Source organism: Aspergillus pseudoviridinutans (assembly GCF_018340605.1).
Source record: "Aspergillus pseudoviridinutans IFM 55266 DNA, scaffold_6, whole genome shotgun sequence".
NCBI classification, from domain to species: Eukaryota; Fungi; Ascomycota; class Eurotiomycetes; order Eurotiales; family Aspergillaceae; genus Aspergillus; species Aspergillus pseudoviridinutans.
Window position 1 is genome coordinate 2254577 of NW_025091286.1, and position 22181 is coordinate 2276757.

The 22181-nt window shown below is 50.4% G+C and overlaps 7 protein-coding genes across 7 annotated transcripts; 4 read left to right on the forward strand and 3 right to left on the reverse strand.

Moving 5' to 3' along the window:
- Positions 1-958: 958 nt before the first annotated feature.
- On the forward strand, positions 959-2945 carry Asppvi_009205 (fungal specific transcription factor domain-containing protein; the record flags this gene model as incomplete). Its single annotated transcript, XM_043305063.1, has 5 exons — positions 959-1477; positions 1533-1693; positions 1743-1904; positions 1955-2305; positions 2357-2945. The coding sequence occupies 5 exons, from the start codon at positions 959-961 to the stop codon at positions 2943-2945; spliced, it is 1782 nt and encodes a 593-aa protein (XP_043160998.1).
- A 7990-nt stretch (positions 2946-10935) lies between these two features.
- Positions 10936-11674, forward strand: Asppvi_009206 (O-methyltransferase; the record flags this gene model as incomplete). Its single annotated transcript, XM_043305064.1, has 2 exons — positions 10936-11419; positions 11466-11674. The coding sequence occupies 2 exons, from the start codon at positions 10936-10938 to the stop codon at positions 11672-11674; spliced, it is 693 nt and encodes a 230-aa protein (XP_043160999.1).
- Positions 11675-11714: 40 nt separating this feature from the next.
- Positions 11715-13337, reverse strand: Asppvi_009207 (putative MFS transporter; the record flags this gene model as incomplete). Its single annotated transcript, XM_043305065.1, has 3 exons — positions 11715-12342; positions 12389-12803; positions 12848-13337. The coding sequence occupies 3 exons, from the start codon at positions 13335-13337 to the stop codon at positions 11715-11717; spliced, it is 1533 nt and encodes a 510-aa protein (XP_043161000.1).
- Positions 13338-13689: 352 nt separating this feature from the next.
- Positions 13690-14667, reverse strand: Asppvi_009208 (S1 family peptidase; the record flags this gene model as incomplete). The annotated part of the gene is made up of 1 exon (XM_043305066.1): positions 13690-14667. One exon carries the CDS (start codon positions 14665-14667, stop codon positions 13690-13692), a length of 978 nt encoding a protein of 325 aa, XP_043161001.1.
- Positions 14668-14902: 235 nt separating this feature from the next.
- Positions 14903-16517, reverse strand: Asppvi_009209 (cytochrome P450; the record flags this gene model as incomplete). Its single annotated transcript, XM_043305067.1, has 3 exons — positions 14903-15818; positions 15861-16298; positions 16345-16517. 3 exons carry the CDS (start codon positions 16515-16517, stop codon positions 14903-14905), a joined length of 1527 nt encoding a protein of 508 aa, XP_043161002.1.
- An 878-nt stretch (positions 16518-17395) lies between these two features.
- Positions 17396-19379, forward strand: Asppvi_009210 (DUF3176 domain-containing protein; the record flags this gene model as incomplete). Its single annotated transcript, XM_043305068.1, has 3 exons — positions 17396-17913; positions 17962-18128; positions 18193-19379. The coding sequence occupies 3 exons, from the start codon at positions 17396-17398 to the stop codon at positions 19377-19379; spliced, it is 1872 nt and encodes a 623-aa protein (XP_043161003.1).
- Positions 19380-20880: 1501 nt separating this feature from the next.
- On the forward strand, positions 20881-21915 carry Asppvi_009211 (formate/nitrite transporter family protein; the record flags this gene model as incomplete). The annotated part of the gene is made up of 4 exons (XM_043305069.1): positions 20881-21168; positions 21222-21342; positions 21390-21746; positions 21791-21915. 4 exons carry the CDS (start codon positions 20881-20883, stop codon positions 21913-21915), a joined length of 891 nt encoding a protein of 296 aa, XP_043161004.1.
- Positions 21916-22181: the final 266 nt, after the last annotated feature.

The following is a 22181-nucleotide window of genomic DNA, read 5'->3' on the forward strand; positions in this document are numbered from 1 at the left end:
CTTCTGTAAGTTCTACTCCTAAACTTGCAACTGTAAGGGCAAATCTGTGGAGACCCAGGAGGACAGAGTACAGGCTACAGAGTCAGAACACTCTAGTGGCTGGGAATAATTTCCAGATGTAATCAAAAAAAAGCAACGCCATTCCCTTTCCGGCTAGGTCCGGGTGCTTCAGCTGCACCGGAAAGAACAGGGACCAATCATTGCTCGTATAAAGCAGTCCAGCTGAAGCCGGGAGAGCCGAGCGAGGACCGAACAGCTGCACCAGGAGAAGCAAACAAGCACCCTGATTGCTGGAAATAATTGCCGGGCAATCTGCAGGCTCTGATTGGATGCGACGTCAGACTGTACCGTCCAGGTCTGGAACACCCGAAACAACCAAAACAATATGATCCTCACTGAACCAGTCTTGTCTGCCTGCTCCAATGCTCCTGTGTGCCAGAGGTATCCATAGTTATTCTCCGATCGGACGAGTCCAAATGCTCGACCCCTCTGATATCGGGGACGCCAGTATGTCCTTGTGGCATCTCATTGGCTTTCCAGCATGCATGTTTGATGTCAGATCCAGAACATGAGGGCATACCCAACTTTCCTATAAGAACCCCAGAAGTACCCTCTCCCCCCCGCCCGCGCGCCGTTTGCCTTCTCTCGACCGGTTCTCTTACCTGGCCCTTCTTCTGACGCGAGATTTATGTCCGACTCGCCTTACCCGTCATCTTCTCGTCCTCTAGCCCCTGCTCCAGGCCGCCTTCTGAAACGGAATGCCTCATCCGAAGAGTTGGTGCCCGCGCGAAAGCACAAAACCACCGCTTGCAAAGCGTGTAAACGCAAGAAATTAAAAGTCGGTGCTTTTTCCCAATTTACCGGGTTTGAATTCTCATCAGGCTCACCATAACAGTGTCGCGGAGATCCCCCATGTCAGCATTGCGTCAGCCATGGCATCAAATGCGAGGTTGACGCAATGTCCGACATGCGCCGGAAAAACGCCATGGACCGCAAGGTGGCAAAGCTGGAGAGAGTAGCCGACACGTTGACTCGGCTGGTCAACGCTCTCCGCGACAGCGAGAGTAGACGAGTCTCGCAGCTGTTGAATCTAATCCGAAGTAATGCCTCGTTCGACGAACTCCAGCTGTTCCTGGAGCAGCAGTTTTCCCACTACGAGTTGGAGTCGACCCCCGAATTGCGCGATATCCAGAGCCAACTCTCCCAAACGACGGACATTGCACCCCTGGGATGGCGCTACCTACGAGTCGATCGGCTGGCCGACGATCCGGTGTACAAGGTCCCCGCGAAGCCTTGGACGGCGGTGACGGACGACAGCGGGCTGGTGTCACATCTGGTGTCGCTTTGGTTAACCTGGACATATCCCTGGTTTAACTGGCTGGATGCCGATTGTTTGATCAAGCATATGCAGGAAGGAAAGCTGAATTCTCGGTTCTGCTCCCCTTTCCTGGTCAATGCCATTCTTGCAGAAGCATGTGTACGTCGATGCTCGCACGGATGACAACTTTTTTCATTTCCTGATTCGTGTACAGTATTACTCCGACTACGAAGAAGTATTTACCGTTCCCGGCGACATGCTCACCCGAGGCGATCAATTCTTCGACGAGGCACGTCGTCTGTTCGAGGCGGGCGAAGACGAAGGCGACTCTCCGAGCCTGCCGACTATCCAGGGGCTCATGATCTTATTCGTTCGGTAAGACGGTCATTCGATGCGAAACAGGAACCTTCCCTGACATTATCAGAACCACGTTGATGGGCAAAGATCGAATGGGGTGGGTCTATCTGGATCTTGCCGCCCGTGGAGCCCAAGAATATGCTGCGTCTCATCCACCTCACGCGATGGAAGATGCGGAAGAAAGAAGGGCAATTGACAGGACCCTTTGGGGCATTTTCAGTATGGCTTCGTATGTTTTACAGACCCCTGCTCCGGCCATTCAAGACGCTGACTGTCCAGAACGGCGGCCGTCTCGCTGATGAAGCATTTTGATATCCACCCTCCCCAACAGTCCCCCATTACTCGTATCATCCATCAACGGCATAAAGATGATGTGTGGCAGCCGTATCCGCGGTCGACAGACGCCGGGGTCCCCAGCCATATCTCCTGTGTGTTCAACCGGTGGTGCGCGATCGCCTGCATCACCCTTGAAATCTCCCGCGCCTTCTTCCAGCCAGAGGACCGGATCCCTCGAGCCGAAATGCTCCCTTTCATCAATAATATTTACCAAAAATTGCAGGACTGGTACGCCGACATGCCGGAGTGTCTTTTGGTGGAGAATGTCACCGTTCCTCACGCCCTTAGCATCCAGTAAGCCATCTGCAACCTTGTGGATAGATTGCCTGCTGATCACATAGCCAGCCTCTTCTATCACACCACAGTAATGCAAATCTTCGGCCTCCTCAAAGCCAACGACGAAGACCTCGATCCCGAGACCATCCACCGTGCCCACAGCATCTGCATCGAGAACGCCCTTCGCATCGCCTATCTCATCGGCATCCACCGCGACAAATGGGGCATCGGCCGTATGGCCCCCTCCACCATCCAGTGGCTGAGCATCGGCATGTTCACCCTCCTCGAGGCGCTCGACTCGCCCGACAACCGCAACCGCGCCGCCTTTATCGATATGTGCATCATCGCCCGGGCGATTGCGCGGCGCTTCCCGCTGGCCAAGGGCATCCTGCGCATGATCCAGCTCTCGGCGAACCAGATGCAGGTCGTCTTGCCGGCCGAGACGGATGCCCTGTTTACCGACTTTGAGACGCGCAGCTGGGAGGGCAAGGATCGCCATACGTTTAGTACCTTCTACCCGAACTTTGCGACGGCGGTGCGCCAGGGGTCGACGCAAGAGGGCGACGTGTCTATGGATCGGTTTCTGGAAAAATGGGATAATCTGGGGATTTCGGATTGTAAGGAGGAGCAGACGCAGACAAAAGAAGATGGTTTATAATTAGAGAGATACCCTGTAGAGTAATGCATCTGACGGACATTATGTTTGATGACCAACTGCCGTCCTCACTCCATATACTAAATAGTTCCAGACAAAACCTAACCCTGCTTGAGAAACCCACTGCACTCTCACCACCTCAGAAGATATAAAGGCACTGCACTGGATTGTATTCTTGGCCACCATTGTCAATGGCCGAACAATAACCCATAAGATCCTCTTCAAGTACAAACCATTACACGGAGTGAACCGACAGATCCTTGCTTGATGCAGTATGCAGTGATCGCCTGGCAGTGAAGAGTATAATAGGGTTATGTGGAGCTTTTGGTATGTTCTCACAAGAATAGACCAGGGTCATGTGATACCACGTGCATGTAGATTAGGAGTCATGAACGTTGACTTCGCATCATCACCTGCTACCCACTTCCAAAGGAAGACTTCTATTCTGTCACTATACATTTTCAATCATCATTTGGTCTCCTAGATCGACCCCTTACTGCCCATACTGAGACATTTTGAAATTCAGGAACGAGATATTCCCATCAAACACATCATGTCTAGCCAATACTTATCCTTTCCAACCATAATGCAAACAAGCAACATGTTAGTGGGTGCGAGTGGACACTCGCGCTCCATAAGGAACCATTCAGAGCCTCCTCCCAATTTTAGCCTCTTCTTTGCGCGGTAATGGACACCCATGCAGCTACAGGTATCCATTTCCGCGTTGTCTAATGTATGGGTGAGTGTTTCGTTTAGCGAAATGCTAACAATGATGACCTAGTCACACAAGGGAGGCGCAGCAAAGCATGGAGCCAGAAGGAAAGATCTAAGAGGCTCAGAATCTAAGGCTATGTTCTAGCAGGATTCTTGAAGGCTAGCGAGAATCGGTCTTTAGCTCTGGGACTGCCAGTACTGTACATACCGTACTAATCATGTAATGTAATTATAACATTCAAGTGTGTTCCCACATCCCACACTAGCCTCCAATGAAAGGCTACGAGACAGGAATTCAAGGCCACCTGCAGATAAATGTCTGAATGACCAGCACTTCAGGAAACCCGGTGGAGCCCCACCCCTCTTGAAGACAGGGCTTTGCTCACAAGCAGCCAGTTGTGGGCCCGCTCTGAAATCAAGACCAACAGTATGGTAATGAAAACAAGCGCTTTAGAATCCAAAAAATGATAACTCACTTGCTTGTACGAGTATGAATCCCAGCATGCTGCATAGTCATTACCTAGCCTGAGCCCTGAATCCTTGTCCTCCCCGAACACAGGGTAACTGAGCGAGTTACAGAGTCGCCCGCAGTTAGAGTTGAGATCACTTGGATCTTGTTTTACCTTCTAAGAATCCAGCGTTAAAGCTCCGTTCGTTTCCCACGAGATCCCAATGGATTCATAATGACCTGCGAGTGTGCTTTCTCCACAACTCTGATTAATCGCCTAGAGTTCCACAGCAGTTGACTTGAAAGTTATAGAGTCACAACGCATCGAGTTACTAGAGAGCTTAATGCTCAGTCACCAAACAAACACTAGGGTTCGTGATCAGAGTTGCAGTTCCCCTGTCTCTACATGGTAGATGTGCCTGTGACATTTTATAATGCAAGATTATTTTTGCTACTTGGATTGGACTTTTGTCAGATCAAAAAAAGTCCAATCCTTTTGCTCTGACAAAAGTCCAATACATCCCCGTTCATGTGGCTGCTTATGGATGAAAGTACAATCAAGATGGAAGATTAAATCCAAGTAGCAAGAACAACTGTACATCTAAGATTATACTCCTGTGACAAAAGTACCATGCGTCAATGGACGTCCTGATTTCTCCCTTAGGATCATAACTGAGTGGTACCTTTTAAGTACCTTTTAAAAGGTACCTTCTAAACAAGCTGACCCCCTAAACTCCTTCCCCGGATGCTAAATCCAACCGCCTCCAAGGCTCCAACTACTTTGAAACAAAACGAAGCTAGTGTCTGATTGCATCCAGTTAGTCTAGACCTGTTTACTTTTTTCAAATAATTTTTTTTTTTTTTACTCACGTACAGCCCTCGACGTCAGATCTGCCTCTTCGTGCATAACAATTGAAGAAACAAAAGCTCCATCCAGGACCACTATGGAATACCACAATGATGAGGCAAAATACAGTAGATTCTGCACGGAGTAACTCCCACAAGTAACTCCCGAGCCTTTTCTAAGAATAATATTACTGAGATGTATTTGAAGACGTGCACTGGTGGTTCTGATTATTCCTGGCGCGTCAGATGTGCCCTAGAACAATCATCGTGCCTTCAGTCCTCCATCAGGATGGATTTAAACAACGTGAAAGCCATAACGAGTCGCCATGATACTTAACTTCTTCTTTCACTGTCTACTCAGGCACTCTTTGCTTGTTTCCTTATCATTCACTCTCTCAACTTGCCATGTCTGAACTGCACATTCCTGATTGGCTGGATGTCTCGACAGCCTCATTCCTATCTACACTTGAAGATACCACAGACACGCTTAATCCTCGGTCTCTTCTTCCTGATGATCAGTTTGTCACCAATGCTCCATTATATAATAATGGTAGTAATGGTTTCCAGTGCAATGGCTCTAACAATCTTGTTACCAATCCCTTGCTTAATGAAGATCCTTCTCTTCCATTTAACACTGACATACACCCACTTGCGCAACCCCAGATACAACCAACTGATCAAATGCCGCCATTCCTTGCGACTACAGGTATCAGCATCGGCCTTCAGAATGTATACCAGGGATATGAATTTCCCAGTGAAAACACGCTGTTGGAGACAGTGCCTGGGGCTGTGAGTCCCATCCACACTTGTCATCTTACGGAGCTTGCCATTGAAAACCAATGTCCGGCCAGCGATCACACAAAGGCTGCAGTGACATCCAATGGACCTACCGATCCTGCTCGGAAGACGAGAAAAAGGTTTTCTTCACTCTCAACTCGCCAGTGTCAATCGATTTGAGCTTAAGCTGATGTTTGGCCCTATATAGATCATCTGTCGATGCAGAGAGCCTCAAATGTGACTGGCCAGGCTGTAAATGGAGACAGCCTTTTAATCGCTTGCAAGACCTTCGACGGCACAGAAAACATATCCATAAATCGCCTGGCTCCTATATCTGTCCCTCTGATGGATGTCACCAAATATATAATCGGAAAGACAATCTTCAGCAGCATATTCGCCGACGACATTTGAATGCAATGAATGCCGATGAGAGGCCCAGAGGGTCTTGACAAAAGAAATGGCAGATTGGACCTACATTATAGGGTTATATGAGTGATGGATTGATGTTGTTCACATTATTCATGTTGTAGAAGGCATGCAGTCAGAGGGAAATGTATAGAATAGCATTATTACACATGGTTCAATTGAGTTTCCTCCTGGTTATCATCAGCAAGGTTCATCATTGCAGCGATCAGTATGTGATAAGAACTGTCACAGGGTCACCTGACCTCTATTAGCTTAGTCATCCTACAGGTTAGTGAGCCACCCCTATCTCACTGCACAGTCTGCTTCCTAGATAGAGATTCCAACCATGCCATATCGGCCGGGGGCTGCCCCCTACGTCCAGAACTATAGAGAAGAGGAACCCGAAATCGGCATATACATCATGGGATGCATTATTATTTGTTTTTTGCTGTAGCAGGGTGTTTTTCCCGGGACGCAGTTACCTGGTGCCCGGCACGGACCGAGGTACAGATGGTACACAATACTCCGTAGCTGCGTAGAAGCATGTCCCAAAACACAGTACCCGTACCAAAGGGTGTTTACTTCTGGCTATATGGCTTGAAGACCGCCCGAGTGCGACAAGGGACTTGATTGTTGGACTGGGACAGTGTGGCAGGCGAACTGAGAAAGTGAAGGCCGAAATGTCTTTTAGGGGGGGGGGGGGGGGCCAATGCAGCCTCATAATACCCAGTTTATGCGCGAAGTATCCAATGACGAGCAGTGTCAAGCATCAGCCGAGCAACGGCCAACCCGCCGTCGATTGACTGCCGGAGCTGTACGAAGCATACAGGTACCCTGGCAGAACTGTCCTTTGCTTGGCGATTTTCATCCACTCGACTGATCCAGGTCATCGTCGTTATGGAGAGGACATTATCGGCGAATGTGATAAACGGCCACAACAAGCGTGCGTTTGGTCCTCTAACAGCGTATGCGGGACAGGACCTTTTCTCGAAGACCGGTGGCACAAGACGATTCACCCAATCAGCTCAGAGCTTACCAGTGAAACGACAGCAAGAAAGGGGAGATGCGCATCCACTACATTATGTACCTCTCCCCGGGGACAAGGAAACGGGGACAGCCACCTACAGTAAGGAATCTATGATAAGCACCTTGTTTACCCTTGTGGCTCTATTATTATTGCCTATTGTGAGACTGTGCAAGTTGCTCGCAACGGTACTTCCCAAGTAGGCACTAGGGGCGCAATCCAGTCTTTGCCGGCTAAAGACAAATGACTCTCAAGTCCGGGCCTAATGTTGTTTGAGTGCCTATTTCATATCGGTTCAAACGAATATGCCATTTATTATTTTCCAGGGTTCTGCCTATTTCGCCTCTAACGATTCCGATGACTGCATGGATAATGGCCCTCCCTAAGGTACCTGACGGAGTACAATGTACCTGACTAGCCCCTACTTACTACTATTTCTCGATCGAACTATCGCAGGTTGAAAAATGGCTTTGGCCCTTCCCGGCCCAACGGTGCAATGTGCCGGAATTTAGCATGGAATAATTTGGAAACCACCTCAGGGCCTTAATCTGAGAATTAAGATCCTCGAGCCCCACAGCAGATGATGTGTTACTTTTCCATGTATTAATATAGAGCTTTCAACCTTTCTAGGCCCAGAACTAGAAGATAATAAATATTATAAACCCTATAAGTCTGATATCTCACCCACTACATACATACATTATTTTCTAGTATTATGATGAAGTGCACTATTCTAATGACTAACCTGTTAATTAACTAATTCACCGCCATTCTGTATATTAAATATACTCTGACCAAGTGTTTGATTAGGCTAGAGAGATAGTGAAATCTTCTCCTTTCCTTCTTTACCTATGACTTATATAACTTTACACTGTACATGCCCTCAGATATCTGTAGAGTTATGCAGAAAGCTGTCGCCAACTTGGGTCATTGACCTAGCACTCTCGTCTTTTGAATGACTATCTCGCGTTTCGACTTCGATGCGCTGAAGGACCACCATGTTGACAGGTCACCCACTAGGTCGGTGTCTCAGATGGCCAAATCATAACAGTCCATCGGTTCCGTACGTGGCAGCATGAGTGGGATTTTGTTTTTTTTTTCTTTTTCTTTTCCTTTCATATTTTATTTTAATTTATTTTAAAATTCTTTCTTTCTTTCCTTTTTTTTTTTGAAGGGGGCCCAGATGGTTGTTCTTGTTCTTCCGTGCATATTTTATGTTAGTATCTATTTTGTATCATTTACTGGGGAATTTCTCTCTCATAGCCTAGTTACAGTGGAACGTCATTGGCTCCTCCGTGGTCCCGGCAGGATCTCCCTTGTGACGGGTGATGTCTTCCTGGCTTCGCCTTCTCGTTCCTCCCCCTTTACTACTCTGAATCAATAGGGCAAGATGGAAGTTGTCTGATAATCTAATGTTTGATCCTCCACGCATGCTTGGATGCTGCCCCAGACCCACCAGGGCGGGCCTGCAATCCTGTTCCTCAAAGTAATGTGGTCGCAATCCTGCGGAATTATTAGACTCTGAAGTTGAATTAGTCTCCCTCTGTGCCTGTTATTTGGAAAGCTACTCGCTTTTTCTGACAGAGTCTTGCTGGGGCCCTGGGGCTGGACCGCTAGAGGATCTGAAAGCTTGAGTATGTTACCCTTAGAAGTAATTGTAGATACGGAGCACTGACGGTGGGATCACGCCCACACTGCTCAAGAACTAGTTTAACCACAGTAGCCCCTTCGTGACGATGGTTAGGGATCAACTGCCAAGAACAGGGACAAGCCCTATACTTGTTCAGCCACTCATAGCCTGAGAATCAACACGTTGCGACGCAATCCACAACTCACTCCACCCGATCTCGATACGTAGCTCTATACAGAGCTGGTACAGAGTGCCTGGCTAGAGCTAACACTAGCCACCACTGCATTGATGATGGTGTTGCACGTGAGCCTGTGCAGCTTAGCGAGATATCTAATACCTCCTTATAGCCACAGGCCTCTGCCTCTGCTTAAGCGAGGCCCTAGGAGTACTGCCCATCACAGGCCAAGATATGACGGTGCCGCGACCGCTCATAAACCGAAAGATAGTCTCTCTGGTCTATAATCAGATGACTGACTGGATTGGTTTTGCCGGCCGCCACGGAAGAGTGTATGATAATCTATACAGTCCAACTGCGCTGTCACAGCCATGTACTTTCGAGCGTCTCGTGCCAATGCCCTCGCTTCTGAGCTCAAACGACTGATAGCTGCGAGAGCTGAGTTCTACGCAAGTAGTACTGATCGCCTTGGGTATGGGCCGGCTAACGTTATTCCTCAGAAACGGCCAAACCAATGGACAAGCCTTGTGATACATACTGGACTCTAGAATCCTCTACCTTGGCGTTAATCTATAGAGATCCTTTGTTGGGGAACTTTCCAGCATGACTTCTTGTCCAGAATGCATCCCAGCGGCCAGAGCAGCCCTAAGAGGACAAAACCTGCATCTCCATGATCACAACTGCGCCAACATGGCCTCCCAGTCTTGACTTGTGGTTCAGTGGGATCATGCCATTAGTTTTGCTCGGCACCATCGTTGAGAGGTCTGACTCCATCAGACTTTGGAGTGCCTACAACGATCAATTGACGGTCTACACTCGCTGATACAACCACGACGGTAATCCAGCCGTAGTAGGCAGCTGCGCATTTTCAAGGCTCTCTATGTTCTCGCCGCGAATTCAGCCGACCTCATTGACGATCAATCTACTCATCTGCACGTCTTCCTGGCCCTTCAGCACAAATGAGTCAAGTCGGATACCCGTCGACCGTACATGAAGAGCAGGAAAGCTGGTCTGTCGGCCCCAATCCTGCCGCAGTCACTGACCATGTGCAGGACGAATCTTTATTTGCGCAGATCCGGTGCTGCTTCAATTCACCAAGAATTCAGGCCACATGATGTATGTATTTGACGCTGTATCAGTATCCAACAGATATATGGATTATGGGTAGCGAGGACCTAAAACCAGTCATTGCGATGTCACTGGAGTTACCTTCTCCATAGTACACATGTCATCATGCCCACCACTTAACCATCATAAATAATTCAATCTTCATGTCATTCAACTTATTAACCTTCAAAAGTCTTCAAAATGGATCTGATCGAGCTGCTCGCCACTTTTGCCCCGGTGCCTTTGGCCGCCAGCCTCTCCCAGAATACACTTGCAATCGGCTTGAGCCATCACAGACACCACGACGGGAAACATCATGGAGGCGGTCACCATGGCTGTCCGGATGACCCTCAAAAATATAATAATCATGTTTGTGCTGCAATGTTCGTATACTATATCCGATGGGGCTGACGAGCGTAGTGCCAATGCCGGCGATTTGACCGCGGAGTGTGCATCGCACCTAAGAAGACCAATGGCAGGGGGACTTATTGCTCGTGTGTTGATGATCGAATGTGGTATGCATGATCTTTCTTACTTTGAAGAAGAGGTGCAAGTCTGGATCATCCTACCCAGTGTCATATCGATTCATGAAACTGTTTTACAGACTTAAACGAGATCAACCACATCCAATGTATCTATCTTCCTTTTATCTAGAGGAGTCTATGAATACGAGAGCACGTAGCACAGATGTGGACCTGTCTTACTCTTCGTATTCCCCCTGTATCCTCCTGCATTAGTCCTATCCGCAATGACTCACTCAGAGTCGCTCTCCTCTATAAATACCTCAATCCATCAGATAACTCTTATCAATCTCATCATTTTCTTATCCATCGTCTGAATACATCAACATCATATCATCAAATCAAAATGTCCAACCCCCTCCAATCCCACCCCTCTCACATCCTCTCCCTCCTGGATCGCCTGCACACAGAATCAACCACCCAGGAATCCTCCGTCCCCCGATCAGCCTACACCACCCCGTCCACAGACTCCTTCCACACCCTCATGCGCGATAAATTCATCGCCCTCGAGCAAGACAAGTGCCACTTCATCTACCAGCTCGCCCGCACCATCAACGCAACCACCATCGTCGAAGCAGGCACCTCCTACGGCGTGAGCACCATCTACCTCGCTCTCGCCGTGACGGATAACCTCGCCGCAAACGCTGCGGCACCCAGCAAAGGGACTGTCATCGCGACCGAATACGAGCCGGCCAAGGCCGAGCAGGCGCGCAAGCACTGGGCCGAGTGCGGGGAGTCCATCAGTAGCGTGATTGACCTCCGCGAGGGCGATCTGCGGGAGACGCTCAAGACGAATCTCCCTGATCAGGTTGATATGCTTCTGCTTGATAGTAAGTTTCTCAACTTCGTCGTGACGAGTGGCTGATGACGAGTTAGTCTGGACGCCGATGGCGCTCCCCACGCTGAAGCTGGTCCAGCCGAAGCTGAGGTATGGCGCTGTCGTGGTGGCGGACAACACGGTGAGCTCGGCGGAGGGATACAAGGAGTTCCTGGAGTATGTGCGTGCCCCTGGGAGTGGATTTAGTACTTTGACGTTGCCGTATAAGGGGGGGCTGGAGATGAGTGTTTACCTCCCGGTTCGGTAGACAGCTTTATTCTTGTGTCTGCAGTATAGTGGAAATGATGTTACAAAACATATCTAAAGAACGGATTCTCCTTATCCGTCAGATCATGAAACGCCATCTTATCCCGCTGGCTCTCATCCAGATCCATCGCCTCCCTCCGCCGGTTCTCCCTMCACAGAACCACGTACAGCGCTCCCGCCGCCACAATCGTAACGCAGTAGCAGATGATCAACCCCGTCCACAGCTCCGGGTAATGCCGCGCCACCGTCTGCGACTTGACCAGCTGCGGCCCGATAATGTTGCCGACCGTGTACGCCACAAACACCGTCGCCGCCATGACGGTCTTCTTCGTGGCGCCCGCGACGTTGCTCGCGCCCAGCGTGATGATCAGGCTGACCACCGGCCCGAAGAAGCCAGTCAGCGCGTAGCCGACTACCGGCGCGGCGGGCTGGTACCCCCAGGTGGATTTCCAGATGAGCGCGCAGCCCGCGATGACGGGGAGGCAGCAGGTGATGAGCATGGGGATGCGGGTGTTGGGGATGCGCGAGGCGATGTACCCGCACAACGGGATGAAAATGACGCAGATCCCGCCGACGGGGAATTGGAAGAGGATGGAGTCGAGCGTGTCGTAGCCGAAGGTGGAGACGATGAGCGGGCCGAACCCGGAGATTGCGCCGTTGATTGTGTATCTGCACGATCAGTTTTGCGATTAGAATGTTGAAGGGGGAGGCTTACGCAGCAGCCATCATGATGGCAATCAGGTAGATCTTCACGTCCAGCACAGACTCCTTGATCTGCGAAAGCTTGATCTTCTGGCAGCGCACGCCCGTCTGGCCCCTGCGGAGGCGCTCGACGGCGACGACGCGCTCCTCCTGCGTCAGGAACCAGGCCGAAACAGGTGAGTTGGGCATCGCGCAGCACCAGATCCCAAACAAGAAGGTCAGTACGCCGGCAAAGATGTAGATGTACTGCCAGCGCTTCAACGAGCCGGAGGTGATCTGCCCGAAGCCATAGTTCATCGCGCCGCCGATGATGGTGAACCATCCCGTGCCGGAGAACCACCACGCCTGGCGCAGGGACTGCTCCTTTTGCGTGTAGTAGCCGCTGACGATGGTCATGAAGCCGGTGGGGACCACGCTTTCCACGAAGCCTGATTTGTCAGACTTGCTTCGCTTCAGAAGGATGTGAACTTACCTAAGAAGAAGCGCTGCACATACAACCCCTGCCAGGTCGTTACCCCTGCAGTGGCCGCACAGGTGACAGCCCACAGCATGACGATCGGCCCAAAGACATGCTGGATTTTGAAGCGCTGCATGAAGAAGGTCATCGGGTAGAGACCGGCCAGCATGCCAAAGTAGAAAATCGACGTCGCCCAGCTGAGCCGAGACGTGTCTTTTGACGGAGGCGTCGTGCTGTGGTCGATGACCACCAAGTGCAGGTCGGTGGTCATGCCAAACAGCGTCGCGCTGCCGAGAATCGCCTTATCCCAGTATACGAGTCCATACCCGATCAGCATGGCCGGCATGAAGAAGAGGTCGATCTTGCGCAGGACTCGCTTCTCCACCTCCGGATCGATCTCCATCGCCACATCGCTGACCACCGCCAGCGCGGCATCCTTGTCGAATAGCTCGCCTTCGGCGCGAAGCCGTTCAGGGTCGCCTGTTGCGCTGGGAACTTGAATCATCTTGTTGTCAATTGAGAGTAATTCAGTCCGCGTCCTGGAAGAAAAAAAAAATGAAAAAGAGTATGTCCGGGGTTATGCGCTCCGACGCGCACGGACTGGCAGACACAAATTAGTCAATTGATATCGAGTTTTAACTTAGACTGGCCGCGGCCAACTTTATTTGATTTTTTACTTCTTCTGATTGGTGCAGCGGGAATAGATGGGCCCTCGGTGAAAATGTTGGGATGGTGGAGTTGGCCCGCCTTGGTTCTATACTCCTACATTTCCCGATGCGGAGACAGCGGAGTACAACAGCTATAAAAGTTGTCTATAACTCATTGCATGCCATGTACAAGTAAAACAGTCAAGACGATCAATCATCAATCACGATTACCTCTCGTTCTTCTCCATTACGCTGGTCCTCCATAGCCCAACCGCCAGGAAACCTCTCCCTCAGAAACTCCCTAAGCGCAACAAGCGGAACCCCATGCCTCATAGCCGTAGTATCATCCCACGACGAATGCAAGCCCAGTAATACACCATCAGTCAGCCGCACCAAAGGCGCCCCAGAATGACCCCAGTACGTCCAGGCATCGTGCTTCAAGGTCCCAATCTCCTCGTTATCATGAGGGTCAGCACCGGGTATCAACCCGCGCAATCGACCTTCAGAAATCTCAATAAGATCGTAGGCTGTTTTTCGCGGAGCGGATGATTCCAGATCATCGGCACCCGGTTGCCCGATACAGAGTATCTCGGATCTGAGAGAAGCAGACGGCGTTGCTAGTGGTACGCACGCAAAGCTTGGGATTAAAGTCCCCTGGGAGGCAGCCGGGGGCAGGCACTCAAGTGCGATTATTCTGGCGAGCGCAAGGTCACGCCTCGCGTCCCAGGCTACACACTCGGCTTGCACTGCTTCGCCCGTAAAATAGAGGAGCCATTTCCGCCGGTTGGAGCGCCACTCTGCCTCGGTCTCGCCGAAGCAATGTGCGCAGGTGAGGAGCCATCCGGCTGGGTGGATGCAGACTGCGGTGCCTGCTTCGTGCTGCGCGAAGATGAGAGTTGAAGAGAGGGCTTGAACGGCGTGTGGGCCGTAGTCTGCTGCGGTTGTGTTGGTGGCGGATGCGGACGCGGGTAGGCGGGATTGCTTTTTGCGGAGGAGGATTGTTTCTTCGGTGCTTAGGTTTGGGAGGCGCGTTAGGTCTGGGGGGATCAGGTTGATGTCTTGTTGTGGGTGATCTGAGCGTGCTTGTGGTGTGATGAAGTGGACTGGTTGAATTGGAGACGGGATGTTGGTTTCTGAGGTCTGTTGGGAGTCTACGCGACGCCTGCTTGATCGTAGAGTCTGAGGCATCTTGCTGTCTGGTCCTATTGTACAGAGGATTCACTGGAATATCCCGTACTGGATGATACGTATCAAGACTGGCTGGTGTGATATGAAGCAGATGATGAGTTCAGGAATGCAGCCACAGGTTTTAGGCAGCATCACATACGAAGCGCTAGCCTTTTTGGGAATATATTCAATGTCATGAACGATTCACGCAGCTCATGCTGGCTAAGATGCTATGAGCCAGTTGCCTGATGGCCAACTACCCGATGATCAGTCCGTACTTCCCCTTGCCCTCCGTCACACGGAACGCCCATTTAACCCCCTCATACTCCGTTCTGGCCGTAGCAACCACCTTGAATTCTTCCGCAGGAGGCCTTGTTGAAGATGTAACAGCTGTCTTGTTAACCCTGGGCTCTTTCCACACGCCACCGAGAGGGACAATGTCATATCGAAGCACAAGCATGGCAATCAGAGCCAGGATCTCCCCGGTGGCAAAATGTCTGCCCGGACAAATGTGCGGAGATGTTCCAAATGACAGAAATCCGTTGGCTTTCTTCCGGCTGTCGGACTGGTTGATTTTGACAAATCGGCGAGGGTCGTAGTCGTCCGCATCGCTGCCCCAGATTGTCCGGTCGCGGTTGATCGCGTGTGCAGGCATCTGCAAGATTCCACCCTTTTTCAGAAGATACCGGTCATCAAGAATAGTGTCCTCAAAGATCATCCGTATAGGAACGGTATTAGAACGTAGGCGCAGCGTCTCCTGGAACGCCGACATTAGCAGCGGACACTTCTCCTTAATCACGGCGAGATCAACAGTGTGCACGCCCTGCGCATCAACCCGGACTGCATGCTGAGCAACCTCATCCCGCACTTCCTCCAACAACTCCGGACGCGAGAAGATGTCAAACATGAACCAGAACATGGCCGGAACTGTGTTCGACAAGGTTCCTAATGCAGCAGCCGCCTCCAGGCGCGCAATGTCCTCCAGCGTGGCACCGCCTTTCTGCTGTGTCTCCCACCTAGCATACGTCAACTGCGAGGAGTCGAGATGCCCGCCAGCATGGTAATAATCGATAAAGGCCGCGACGAGCCGCTGCCGTGCTTTCCAGGCCTTGCGCGCTGTGACCTTCTGCACGACGTCCATCAGCAGCAGCGCGAGATTCTCCTCAAAGTCCCTACCCAGTTAGCTTTAATCACAAAACAGACGGAAGACGTACCAGAATGCATCCTGCAGCTCCTTGGACCGGTACGGATTCAGAGGACCATACACCGCATCCGTACTGGAGACGGTGAGGGCCGACCGACACCACCCGTGAAAATCAAACGGCGCAGCGGTCGGCAAGTCGTCGACGCTCCTGAGCAAGTACCCAATCACCTTCTCATTCATGCCGTCCAGCCCCGCTCCCTCGAGGGCTGGACGCATCGCGTTCACGACGTCCCCGTGCAAGTTCTCGCCCCCAGGCCGCTTCTCGCTGAGGAGCTCAAACCCGCGTCCTTTGAGGCCGGTCACGCGCCGCGCCGCGCCGGTAATGGCGGGCTCAAATGACATGGTGCGGTGATGGCGCCGGGCAGCGATGACTAGATTCGGGGTGGTGATGACATAGATTTTGGTGAAGAGCACGTCCATGGTGAAGGCTTCGAGGCCATGTTTGGCGCTGTTTCTGTTAGATTGAGACTTGTAGTAAACGTGACGGAGCATACCTCTGCAACGCGTAGTAGTCGATTCCATGGCGAACTAAGCCGATCATATGGCCGATGAATGGGATGCCATTGTGGACTACAGGGGGTTCGCGCGGATCATGCCTGATGCGGAGAATGAAAGCAGATCCCGCGATGAGGATGAGGGTCACCACAACCAAGGACAGATTGTCCATGGTGAAGTGCAGATTGAGTAATCAGTGCAGTGGATAATGCCGTTTGGGATAAATAGATGGGAAGAGTTGCAATGGAGATGTTGTGTTGTGTGTTGTTCACTGGAACAGGATTATGCCTCTAACTGGATTAGGTAAGCATATACACTGCAGACTGTGCATATTCAAGAGCTTTAACAATAGTGACGAGAATACCATTCACCCATGGGATTTTGAACTGTAAGTGAGTTAATAAAATAATCAAGTGCTACGAGGATATAAAGTGAGTCACCAGTGTTAATCCCCAGGCCCTGGCTTCTCTCGGATATATATATATATCATGATCAATCTGCTTGCCTGTCTTTATTTTCTTCTCTTTACGGAGCAGACCCTCTAAGAATGCTCTGCCAATGGGAATCAGAGAGGAAGGAATGGACAATTGGATGGAGTTGAATGAACCAGAAACTAACCTTCAATTAGCGCAGAGCTTCGGCCTTGGGGACCTGGGCGTATTTCGTAACATTCGACTGGCCAGTATTGAGTAAATCCAATTGATCTGCCTATCATATACCGTCTCTGGCCGGCTGTGCGCAAGGCTACCTACCTTAGTGAGATGTGCACGAGACCATTTTACTGGGCGCAATTTGTATTATGTGATCAGTCAATATTGAAATCTGCCTATCAAATGTCATCTCTGGCAGGCTGTATACAAGGCTAAGGTAGGGAGAAGTGCAGTAGACCCTTGCGCAAGCACTGCCAACGTAGCATTGGTAGTCCCTGTAACTGGTTACTGTTCAGTGTACATAGTGAGATTCTATTTATAATAATCACAGTTGCTCGGCGTGAAGAAGGAATTGATCAGTCTTTTCATTACTTTGAGCCGACACATTGAACCCCCCAGAATGTCATCACAAGAAGAACAATCATGGCAGCCAGTTCATACACAAGACTCGACAAGATCGTCGGTTTCCAGTTTACGTTCATACGAACCATTAGATGAAGATGTACAGTCACACCAAAGTCACGGGACTGGACGAGATTCCAGTCCATCCCCTGCGATACAAGACGAGAAGGAACAACCTCCAAAGTCCGTAGAGACCTTCATCTCGGACTGGTATGTTTGGGAGGTCCTGGCAGTGCTGGTCTCGGCAGGTACACTCGTTGCTATGGTCGCCATGCTCATCCATTTTGATCACAAACCCCAGCCTGCCTGGAGGCTGTTGTCACTCAACTCGCTCATTTCCTGGCTGAGTACTATCTCGAAAGCCTGTGTTTTGTTTTCGATCAATGAATGCATCGGACAACTGAAGTGGGTGTGGTTCGGACAAAGGCAGCAGCGCATGGTGGATCTCCGGTCGTTTGACTCGGCCAGTCGCGGTTTCTACGGGAGCGCCGTGCTCATCTGGATACTAAAAGCCAGGCAAGCAGAATCCAGAAGACTGCGATGGCCCCTTGCTAACAGTTGTAGGCATTTTGCCGTCTGGGGTAGCCTGGCTATCATCCTGGCACTCGCCTTTGATCCCTTCGTACAGAATCTGATTCATTACTATCCACACTTGGTGGTGGATCCCTCTCAAAAGGCCTTTCTGTCAAACAGCACCAGATACGAAACTGCTGGCTTGCTCGGTCGCGCTGGTGAGGCAATCGGTCCTTAGCAATTTTTTCCAATATCCATATCCATAGCTGACAGGATACGCAGCTAGCAGAGTCGATCCCGTACTCAAAGCAAACGTGTACAGCTCGCTGTTCAACGCTGATCAGAGCAAGCCATGGACCATTCCTCAGTACCTCTGCAGCTCGAGTAACTGCACCTGGAACCCAGTGGCGTCGTTGGGAGCTCATGCCGTCTGCGCCAATGTTACTGATCATCTCATTCCCTCATGCCACAATACCACGTATACCACGTATAATCCTGCAGTATTGAACTGCTCATTAACGCTTGCAAACAGCAGCACGGCAGTCTGGTTTGTTCCAGACTCGCAGATTTGTCAGCCACTTACAGTAAACCCGACCATGACACCCGCTTCAGCTCTGGTATACAAAAATGCCACATTTAGTCCGATCCAGTTCATCGCAGCAAGAGGTATCACAAGCGAAAGAGGAGGAAGAATACCGAAGATTGACTTCGGCACTAAATGGGAAGCAATCGAGTGTTCCATTGAGCCAGTAGTACAGAGCGTTCGGGCTCGCATTGAGAACAATATCTACAGCGAGGATGTTCTCGCTACCTGGGTGCAAAACAATCTCAGAGTAGACGAGCACGCTCTCAAGCCGAACTGGGGCCCAGAATTGGGAGTCTCTCCGACCCAGAACTTCTCGCTGGATGTCATAGCCCGCGTCGCGATCGACTACTTTTTGAAAAGTACCTTCAACGGCGCTCTTAATCAAGACGCCTTCGCATACTATTATGCGCCATCCGAAAGGGATTATGCAGGGTCGGATGTCATTGAGGCCCTGGCCACGGGCAACGTAAGCGGCTGCAGTCTCGACGCCGTAGACAAGTTCAACTGCAGCATGGACAATGTGGCAGCAGCCATCTCAAAGAGTTTCCGCGATTCGGCGTACATCAGCGCGAATTTTGATCCCGTCATGGCACAGATGGCTGCAGGACACGTGATGAGAAGCATCACCTTTGTTGCTGTTCAATGGCAGTGGATTGTCTTGCCGGTTCTGGTGTGGTTGCTTGGAGTGGTAACGCTGGTCGGTACAGTATGGAAGACGCGGAGAGCCAGGGCTCCAAAGTGGCGGAATGACACTTTACCGTTGGTGTTTCTGTACCGAGAAGAGAAGAACGAAGGAGTGTCGGACAGGGATATTAACCAAAGGGCGGGCAGTTTGAAGGTCAGAATGTACGAGAGCGATCGAAAGAGGCGTTTGGGGAGCTGATATAAGCTTAGCGATCAGTCTGTGGATATTGCTGTATAATAACTTGATGCGCATGAGTAAACCAGGCCATGCAGGTGAAAAATGGAACATATTGCATGGTCTCAGTCCTAATGATACCATGACATAACTCAGAATTACAGATAGTTTGTCAACATTGATAGACAAGTAACTTCCGCTCAGCAATCAGACTCCTGGGTGCCGACGATGCGATCTCCCTATCGCACACAACGAGGTAGCACTCGTTAATGATTCACTAGTATTATTCTTTATTTGCATTGAAAGGTTCTTTATACGTTGTGATCAGGCGTCAGATCATCTCATAAGAGCAAGACCTGCAGGAGATGACAATAAGCCGTTTGTCATCGCAAGTCAAGCCGAAGATTAGGTCGTCCAGATAGTACTAGTTCATCGGCCACGATCCTACGCTTTGGATTGTCATTGGTTCATAATTAGTCCAAGAAAAGTTATTTGCCAGCGATAGTTTAGACTATGATAGGGGCATTGTTGGCAACTCGGCATCATGTCCAACTTGGCAGGGCTTCTCTCAAATAAGCTTCTTGGTAGGGAGTGTCCACCAAAAGCAAAACCATGGTTTTATACGGAGTATAGATCAGATTAACAGCAGATCTAGGATGATGTCGAGTTAAGGTTGACCCTAGATCTCGAGTCATAGAGGTTTGCCAGTCTACGAACTTTTATCACGGCCACAGTTCGAGTCCGCAGAAAAACACAAGGCTAAGAGTCGATCTCATTGATAATACCCCTAGGTGATTCGCTTTTCCTTCCTGTCTCATTCGACCAGTTTTCCGCCCCGCTATCTCGGCTAGTAGGTGGAGGCCCCTAAGGCCTTGGAGCCGAGGACCTGACCCCCGATATCTGCGGTCTGATCCGCCAATGCAAAGATGAGGAGGCTCGTGTTTACCCTATCCAGTTGTAAATAAGACTATACAGCCTTTAGTTATGAAGAATCAGATTCCCTTTGACCATTTCACCTATAAATGTTTTACCAAGTGATTTGGAGATCTCTTCTAGCAGGCCATTGTGCGGTGGGCATAAGCCCCCATCCGACTGCACTAGCCGCCGCTCAATTGCCAAATGCAGTAATTGTAATCCTTCTTATCATCCTGATGGGGGCCTGATGCAGCGTACAGTCGGAGTCGGACAAGGGTTGAGCTCGTTCCCCGGCCAATGCAGAAATCTGAAATTTTTAGATCGTGGTGGATCAGGGCTTGTTAGTAGGTGCCACAGGTGGAGGAAGCCATGTAGCCTGGCCTGCTTAAGCATACTGCCATTGCTTTACGTACAGAGCATAGAGGCCAGATAATACTTCCAGACCCATATTCCGGTGCAGATCTGAGATATGAAACACGGGCACGCCGCATGCATATATCACCCATCCTTTTCCTCGTTTTCGCTCATCGTCAGGCCAAACAAACCATGAATTCAAGAATCAAAAGCGGCCAGCGCAAATAGAATTGCGTCAAGCAAGGCTGTTACCATCATGGCGACTGTCACTCTTGATGCCTACGCTCCGGTCGATGTCGCCCAGCTGGTGGCTCGCGCTGGAGTAGGCAAGGGCAATATGCGCCTTGACAAGGTCTTTTTCAGCGCCTTTTCTGCCGGCTGCCTGCTTGCCTTTGCTTGTGGAACGCTTCTGAGTACCAATACAACTACATGGTTCCAAGAGAATGCGCCCGGCTTGATTCGCACGATATCCTCCCTGGTTTTCCCTTATGGTTTGTCTATGATCATCTTGACGGGAGCGGACCTCTGCACTGGTTCGTTCATGGTGTGTTCTCCAATCTGGCACTGTGCGAATGATAATATACTTAACATGCATAGTATACCACCGTCGCTGCCCTCCAAGGCCAACTCCCCTGGTATAAGATGTTGCTCCACTGGTTCGTGACCTTCTGGGGCAACCTGGCTGGATCTCTCTTTGTCGTCGCTATCCTCTTCGGCTGTAAGCATTTCCATCCTTGACTCCTATCAAGTCTGACCACTGTGCAGACGGCAATGTCTTCGCCGCAGACCCCTACAAATCTGAAGCCATCGCCTTCGCCACCAAGAAACAGGTCACCCCAGACTTCCACCACATCTTCCTCCGCGGCATTGGCTGCAACTGGCTGGTCAGTCTGGCTTGCTTCCTGGGCATGCAGGGTCGCGATCTCGCCTCTAAGCTTGTGGGCATCTGGTTCCCGATCTTCGGCTTCGTCTCGCTAGGCTTTGACCACGTTGTTGCAAATATGACTTTTATCCCTATGGGAATCTGGTTGGGGGCGCCCGAGATCACAGTGGGGCTGTACATCTGGAAGGGGATCATTCCCACCCTGCTGGGGAATATTATTGGGGGCGGACTGTTTGCTGGTAAGTACCATCTCTCAGATTGCGGATAGTGCTAACAGGTGCAGGCACGTACTACTGGTACATGTATCTCTTGAGTGGAGAGGTCACTCTGACTTGGATGCGCGAGTCTGGTACGGTGACGCCTCGCTCAGAGGATGTGGAGGCTGTGGCTGCTAATAAGCAGAACTAATCGATTCGGATCTTAATGGTTATGATTTTCTATAGAGTTACCGATGTAATGACTGATATAAGATCGCTTGATCTTTGCAATAGATCTGACCTCGTCTACGTCCCGCTATATACAGTAAAATACAGAGACAAAGAAATATGTGCAGAAGAACTGCGTCCTATGATGGCAGCAATAGACAAGCTCAGCTAAAGTCAATTTTCAGAGCAGATCAAAGACAATGCTAGGGCTTTTCCCATTCAGCACACTCAGTGATTTCCCCAGCGATT